The sequence below is a fragment of the Cynara cardunculus genome, assembly GCF_001531365.2.
Source record: "Cynara cardunculus var. scolymus isolate 2C chromosome LG 5, CcrdV1, whole genome shotgun sequence".
NCBI classification, from domain to species: domain Eukaryota; kingdom Viridiplantae; phylum Streptophyta; class Magnoliopsida; order Asterales; family Asteraceae; genus Cynara; species Cynara cardunculus.
The window spans coordinates 5,357,566-5,366,231 of record NC_037532.1 but is presented as its reverse complement, the minus strand read 5'-3'; the positions used below and the strand labels follow the sequence as shown (position 1 = coordinate 5,366,231).

General features: G+C 34.9%; 1 protein-coding gene across 1 annotated transcript; it reads left to right on the top strand.

The window, feature by feature from the left end:
• Positions 1-2,583: 2,583 nt before the first annotated feature.
• On the top strand, positions 2,584-4,352 carry LOC112512607 (E3 ubiquitin-protein ligase RDUF2-like). Its single transcript, XM_025118658.1, has one exon. The coding sequence runs from the start codon at positions 2,725-2,727 to the stop codon at positions 3,874-3,876; it is 1,152 nt and encodes a 383-aa protein (XP_024974426.1). The 5' UTR covers positions 2,584-2,724; the 3' UTR covers positions 3,877-4,352.
• Positions 4,353-8,666: the final 4,314 nt, after the last annotated feature.

Sequence of the window (8,666 nt, the reverse complement as noted above, 5' to 3'; positions counted from 1 at the left end):
ATGGGGAGGAAGATCAGACTAACGAGAGGACGTTTCCGATGGGGGACCCTGTTGTGGTTCTCCATATGTTTTGTCTCTCTCTCTCTCTCTCTCTATATATATATATATATACATATATGTATGTATGTATATATATGTAGAGGAGCAATCAAATGCAAACCACCATATTGTACAAACAACTTTCATCCGTCGATTTCATTGTTTAATCTTATGAATTTTTTTTCTTCATGAAATTGTTTTATATAATATTTTTTTTATGAAGTTGTTTCATATATAGTTACAAAATTGTTTCATATAATACTTACGAAATTTTAATGAAACTGTTTCATGTATTTCTCTAAAATTAATATAATGAAGATGATAATATCCATGATTAACATCTTCCACAATAAAAACGATTAATCAACCTCTCATAATTACAAAAAAATGAATAAAATGAAAAATTATGATTGATTGAATGAAATTTGTACAATTTATACAAATAACATGGTTTGTAAAGTAATATATATATACATTGTTGAAACAAAAATTAAAAGTAAGATACAAAATATTTTATTTTATTTTTTAAAAGAAAAATAAAAAGTTTTAATGAAGAAAGACATAAATGCCCTTCCCTTTGATGGAAAAAATATAAAGAGTAGTGACTAAGAATCACTTTCAGAGCAAAACGAGAACCATATGGATGCTTTCTAGACTTATCAAAGTTCAGGTTTCATTTCATACTTTTTGATAAACCTGAGGGTTGGAGTTATATTATTTTGTTGACAAAAACTTAAATAGAAAAAAGAGTAAACTCTAAATTTGGTCTTTGTGGGTTGTCAAAAATAACACTTTTCATCATTTTACTTTCGAAGTTACAAGATGACCATCGTGGTTTGTAAAAACTTTCTGACTGGGTCCATCTCTATAATAGCAGTTAAAAAGTTCCATTAAATAAGAGAAATTTTCGTTTTTTATCCACCTTTTATCTTTTAAGCAATCAAAATTGATTTTATGAGTTACGGCCCGTTTAACAAACATTTACTCAGTAGGTGCTAACGGGTAAAATTTAAAACTATCAATTACTTACCGGGTAAGATTTTAGTCAACCAAAACGACATCGTATGCAACAATTTACGTGGTAAGAGTCATCGTTTTCACCTACCAAATAAGACTCTTGGTATTTGTCTCGCTCTTACCGGGTAAAATTCTTGGCTCATATCATATTCATCCGGTAAGGTAATGTGACTTGGTAAGCGCTTATCCGGATAAACCCTTAGCCAAATATGGTTTTTGATTGGGTAATTGACATATAAAATAAATAAAAAGACAAAAGTATCATTTTTCTAACAAATTTTTTTTAATTTAATGATCGTTAAAAAGAAGAACCAAATCCGAATAATTTTATAAACCATGATAACCATCTTATAATTTTAAAAAATAAAATAAAAAATGTTATCTATACTATCTTATTAAGCAAATTTAGCAAAAGTCTTAAAGTCTTAAAATACTAAATGATCAAAATATCATTTATACTAACTTTTTCACTTTTTCACCCCCTCATCTCCTCACATACACTCACCCCCTCACATACACTCACCATCTCACAACCGATTTTTTTAAAATTATAATTTTAAATTTACACTTTATACCCCTATAATTAATTAATTAATTTACTTTACGTCCTTTACTTTTAAATGTTTCATTTTAAACCTTTATCAAATTAACATACATAATCGTATATAAATTAAAACATGTTTCAAAATTACATTTTTATTTTAACAAGTTACACCATTATAATCGTCTTGTTAATATCTTTGAAATGAGTCCAATATTGAATAGTTTTTGACTTAATTATATTATATATATACTGTGAAAAAATATTTTTAATATTTACGATTTATACTTTTATAGTTATTTATTTATATATRTATATATTATATATTTTGGGGTTAGGCTGTCCAAATTGCGTTGTATAATATGTTTTGAATTAATATGTTCTTGGGTTTTTTTTGAAATATATATACATGTATTAATTCAACCTTAATATGAGTTTTTGGACAAGAAAGAGGGTAAGCAGTTGAAATTTCATTCTAAAACCCATTTTTTTTGTCTTTTCATTGCTTATAATCTGTCAAATTTATAGTTTTCTTTATTGATTTTGAGTGTTTATCTTAAAACTTTGCTCTTGGTGTAAATCGAATACATTTGTGGAGTCGTTTAAATATGTTGGATTTTAAACTGTCATACAATTTTTTTCATCGATAGTCTGTAATTGGAACCATAACTCTTATTTATTCAAATTGTATTAATATGTAAAGACTAAGTGTAACCTATATCATCGTTAAATCTTATCTTATAAAACCAGTGGAACTTCAAAATCGTTAAAATTCATGGCTACCGCCGCATTGCGTGGTTTGACAAATCATATGACCCGAACTTTAAAAAATTAAGAAATTTTATATAAAAGCCTCAGGGTAAAAAAAGAAATTTTATTTTATTTAAAAATAAATTGAGGTAAACCATGTGGAATGGAATACGGGTATAAAACCAACGTAAGGAAGTAGGACCAATAAACCGCATTATCACGCGTGTATTTCAAAAGCAGACCTTTTTTCATCCTCCTCAAATATCCTCTTCCGGCAACAATTTTCCGGCGACTTTTTGTTTTCAATTCAGATCTGAGAAATCGAATTCAGGCCAAGGTGGTTGTTGTAGGTTATTATTCAATTTTTGGTGAAGAAAATGTCGAGGACGGCGGCGGCGTCTTATTGGTGTTACAGATGCACGCGCTTTGTCAGATTACCGGCGGAAGATACCGTTGTATGCCCTTACTGTGAGGGAGGATTCGTTGAAGCCGTGGAAGCCAGCGAGGCTCCACCGTTGGGGACTCGCCGGCGTTTTCCTGCCACGGCGATGTACATGCTTGGAAGCAACGATCGATCAGATCTACGGTCCAGGCGTGGTGGTCGGCGTAATAACGGAGACCGGTCTCCGTTTAATCCGGTTATCGTGCTTCGCGGTCCCGCAGAAGGTAGCGGTGCTGCGGAGGATTCAGGCGGTGGAGAGAGAGGTTTTGAGTTGTATTACGACGATGGAGCAGGTTCCGGTCTACAACCGTTGCCGCCAACGATGTCGGAGTTTCTGATGGGATCAGGATTTGACCGACTGCTCGATCAGTTGTCGCAGATCGAGATAAATGGGTTAGGTCGGTCAGGACATCCTCCGGCTTCAAAAGCATCAATTGATTCGATGCCGACTATTGAGATCTCACATTTACACGTTAGCACGGAATCGCACTGTGCCGTTTGCAAAGAAGCGTTCCTGCTCAGAGCTGAAGCTCGTGAGATGCCATGTAAACACATCTACCACTCCGATTGTATCATCCCTTGGCTCACTCTCCGAAACTCGTGCCCGGTTTGTCGCCACGAACTCCCTACGGATTCAGCAGATTCGAATTCTAACAATCTAGAACGAGCGGAACCAAACGAGGAAGAATCAGCAGCAGTTGGATTGACGATATGGAGATTACCTGGTGGCGGATTTGCAGTAGGGAGGTTCTCTGGCGGTAGAAGGGCCGGCGGTGGGGAGAGGGACCTTCCGGTTGTATACACGGAAATGGACGGTGGGTTTAATAACAATTCTGGCACCCCGAGAAGGATTATGTGGGAATCAAGAAGGAATAGTACGAGGGGAGAAAGTGGAATAGGAAGAGTTTTCCGCAATATGTTCTCGTTTTTTGGGAGGCTGAGGCCATCTTCGAATTCAACCTCCAACTCCAGTGGTGCATCGATTGCAAGAAGCCGAAGTTTGTCCAGTTCCGTTTTCGGTAGAATGACAAGGAGAAGAAGTAGAACTTGGATTTTGGATGAACAGAATGGTATGTCCCGATGGTAGAATTCGGTTCAATGCCACCTCCTTTCTAATGTAGCTTCTGTGCGATTTGGAATTCAAGGCTTAGGATTGGAATCATAACTCATTACGTATGGAATCTTGTTGGGGTCTGTTCCAAAACTACGAAATTAGAGTACCATGGACATCGATGTTCAAAAATGGAGTCAAAGTTCATTTGTAACGGATCTAAGAGGTTGTCTACTGTTCAAAGCTATCGAAATGGAGGTCATAAACATCCCGCAATGTAAATAAATATGGGTTCTAGATTGAAATCCTTCATTCTTGATGGATTTAAGCTGGCAAAAAGAGCCAATTGAATCGAAGAACTTGATGAATGCATGCAAAGAGAGGTTAGTTTGTTCCTATAAAATCTAATTAAAGGGCGTTTTGCTTGAAAAAGAACATCCCTTGATTTCCTTTCTGTATCTGTAGATTTTGTAATTCGTTTAATGAAGTTCATTTCTGTTCCACATTAACACAGATTTATCTCAATTTTGTGACTCGAATTCATTCACTTTCTTGCATTTTATCTGACAATTCAATGTTTCTGATAATTGAATAGACATGATTACACAACTATGCAGAAGTCCAAGGACTCATTCATTACAGATGTCATAAAGTGTACTACTAGTTGCGGATTAAAGATTGTGACACTACCTAACCAAAAGTAGGTGAATTCTGCCAGTCATTTCTGCTTCCAAAGTAAAGGCACTGATCTAATTAAAATAGCCCTGGTTTATTAAAACAATATTTCACTGGATTTACATGGAAAACAGAAGGGAAGGGGTAGTTGGTTCACTAATAAGGAAGAACAATTACATTACTTGTAGTCTTTGGAACTCTTTAGTAACAGTTTAGGTTTTTTATATGATTTTCATTTCTTCTCTGGTGGATTGAGTCTGGTGGATTGAGCTCCCAGTTTTTTAGTTTCCATTTACTTGACATTATATATATAAATATATATGAACTTTTATATTATGTGTATACGAATCTTTGTTCCAATCTCATCAATAAATGATAGGATACATTATTTTATTCGTTTAGCTCTACTTTTATCTTGATGGTGATTCTAAATGCACCATCAACATTGAAAATAGTCTTTTTACATCCAGAAGTTATAGATTGAGTGCATATAGGCTATAGCAACACCCTTTATCTTCACAACGGTGCCTTTTAAGTTAAAATCCAAATTATGGACTTGATTTCGACTTGTATGAGAGATAAACTAGTAGAGATGCATTTAACAAGTAACGGGGTGCATTTAGAATCACCCCACCAGGAGATATAGGCTAAAGAATTTGAGTGTTTTTGTGGGTAAATGGTCAAAGATAATCATGGGGGAATGATGGGGTTTCCTTATCTAACTTGTACCATTCTAGATTGACATGTTCATTGTGATACTATATGCAAGATGATGAATAATGCATTTGGGTAATGGGCATACTAGTAATTTCAACATATCTTTCCTTTCTTAACATACAAAAAGGCCAATGGTCCAATTGGTTAGGGTTGAATGAAAAGAATTCATACCTGATTCCAAAGAGTGAAGTGTTCAAGTGAAGTGAAGGAAGGATAAAGATTTAGAGAAAGCTACTTTAGTTTGGTTGAGAAAAAAGAGAGACCAAAGTGACTTTGATACAACTTTAGCTTTTGTTTGTGTGTGCTTTAGATTCTTGTTTAGCAAAGCAACTTTTATGTGGACCATGTGTGTTTGTATTAGCCTAGATAGAAGGTACGGATCAAGAAGTCTTGTATTAAATCCATTTTGCTCAAGACACACACTCTTGGATATCAGTGCCATACAGAATCTGCTTTCGTTTTGTGCTTCCCAATAATTTAACTTCTTGTGTCTGGATATACTTTTTTTGTATTATCCCAATCATATTTCTATTGAATTTTTGTAGTTATATCAAGTTTTTGTTCTTCTTCTTGGTAGTAGTTTTTTTTTTTCCATTAACCTGGATATCCAACCCGCTATGCGAGCTGACTAATCCCAGGGCGACCATCTGCTTTGCAGATAGCCCGGAGTCACCGTATTTGAACCTCCGTGGCCACAAGGGGATTTTTATTCCTCCTTGGATTTGAACCTGTGACCTCTTGTTACTTTTGACCTTTGGAGCCAATCTCAAACCAATCAGACACCAACCTTGTGGTTAGTTGTTTAAACCAAATCAAATGAATTCAATATATGTTATTTGTAGATGGAGTATAAAAAGAGTAAGATGTATACATACCTGATCTCTAACCCTAAAAGTAGAATGGGTGTTGCCATGAAAACCTGCCAGCTTTTTGCAAGTAGTTTCAATGTCTATGATGTTGTTCTTTACATATCCATGTATCATCTTGTTGATCTACAAGTGAAATTTGGGTTCCCATAGATTTAGTAGACGTTTGGTTCGTTTTAGGAAATGGAAAACCGGGAATGAGTTTTGTTCCTCCCAATTTGTTAAGGTATTGCTTCTTTATTGCTTTACGAGGGCATTTTTTAATTAACCTGAATATCCAACCCGTTATGCGAGCCGACTAATTTCAGGACAACCACCTGCTTTGCAGATAGCCTGGAGTCACCGCATTTGAACCTCCGTGGCCGTAATGAGATTTTTATTCCTCATTGGATTTGAACCTAAGACCTCCTGGTACTTTTGACCTTTGGAGCCAAACTCAAACCAATCAGGCACCACCCTTGTGGTTTGCTTTACGAGGGCTTTGTTTCTGCTCTGTGCTGTTTTTGTGCTTTGATGATATAATGCCTTCAAAAAAAGGAATGAATTCGTTACTCGGTATTTGGTAATGATCCATTGATTTGCATCAAACTTGACATCATTAACGATTTATATTTCACACCTTGTTACCTCTAACTGAGCACCTCATATTATGATGATATGATTGTTATAGCGTTTTCAAGAGTCTTCAAAATGGACTTTTTAGATTTTTTTTAATGAGAACCCTTAAAATTAAATAGTTAGTCGAGAGAATAATTAATGAATTGCATTGATTATTTTAATAATATAATTCATTTTGTAATTTCATAAATAGAGAAGTTGTTGGAGATGAACTTAATTTGTTTCAGAGATTTTTAACTTTTGATTCTCCACTTTAGAGAATCTATTGGAGATACTTTTAGAAGTCGAAATATACCAACGATTCAATCATTACACAATAATTAACTTTTGAAAATATACAACTAACCGAGCTCATTTGTAGCTCGAACTCAAGACTCGGAGGCTAATTACACGTTCGGACTCGAGTTTGTTATTTTTATATTGTGATTATATGATTTATGAACATATGAATTTGATTTAAAAGAATGTATGCTCGTATAACTTCGTTCGACTCGACTCGACTCCAAGAATTTAATTGAGCTCTAAAACAGGGATGTTACGGAATTTGATTCGTCAGGTTAATCGAACTTCATTTTATGTTAAAGATTGGCTCGAACTAGAGAATCGGCTAGATCGAGCTTTTGTACTTCTATAAATGATCGGATTTTCAGTACTCCTAACTGTGATGATATATATACATATACATATATGTATGCATGTATATTTTTTTTTTCGTAATTAAGTATGGATGCATATTTGGAGTAAAAACATTTAATATCAAAACTATTCTCGTGGTTTTCCAATTTCTATAGTAAAAGGAAAAAAATACAAAAATGAGAAAAAAGGCTATTTATAAGCGAAGGGAGTCATGCCTTCGAATAGGTGGTGCTGTTAACTAACATGTTGTAAAAGTGTTTATCATACGTCACTTTCCTTACAAGTGAGTATGATAAAGATTATACCCGACAAGAAGTTATATAACAGAATCAAAGATCTTACCTGATAAATGAGGGAGAAACTTTTACCCGATAAACGTTATTAAGAGACACTTATCAATAATCAATTTTGATGATCGAAAATGTTACCCATTTAATGAGTCTTGCAGGTAAATATTACATGTAAGCGATTTACTACTGATTTCAATTTTTCGTATTTGGATCAGAGAAGCAAGACGGAAATATTCCAAGAAAAATGATTTTCAAGGATAATATGACATTACTTATGATTATAAAACACATTCTCTTAAGAACATAGAATAGTGAGATTTTAGTCTATTTTCTTTTTTTCAAATAGATTCTCTATAACTTTCTTAAAATGGAATGTATGAAAAGATGAGATAAAAAATCTCTAAATTTGGTAAACCCTTGAATGAGAAGAAAGCTTAGTAAAGAGTTATAAATCAACCAGACGCCTTCCCGCGATTACGCCCGCGACCTAAGTCGCAACATGGGTCGCCCACATCAAAACCCCAGACACATGCGTGCTTCTCCTGCAGTGTACGTGCACACCTAGTCAAGGGACCTTCTGTTTCTCGGGTTCAAAACCATAGTGGACAACTTGCCTTTAGCCCTGTGTTAGGTCGCGACGGCCACTGTTTGGTTGGTTTGGTCCAATTTCCTTGGTTTTTCTTGTACGAAGGGGATTTTTATTTCTCCTTGGATTTGAACCTGGGATCTCCTGATACTTTTGACCGTTGGAGTCAAACTCAAACCAATCAGGCACCACCCTTGTGGTTGTACTCAATACCTTTAGTGTCTCCTTCATTGGGTTTCACCTCAAGGGCACAATATCTTTAATGTCTATTAATCGAGTTTCACCTTAAGAATAACGAATCTTATGCCCCATTCGTTTTCTAGTTGAGTTCCAACCTCAAGGTTCCCATTCAACTTTTAGTGTCTACTCACTAACAATTATAGGAACCTCAAACTTCCTATTTGATAACGTAGTGCAATTAACCCTCATGCATAAGGG

Bases quoted from the DNA above. Each gene is read 5' to 3' on its own strand.
- LOC112512607 (XM_025118658.1), top strand. From the start codon at position 2,725: ATGTCGAGGACGGCGGCGGCGTCTTATTGGTGTTACAGATGCACGCGC.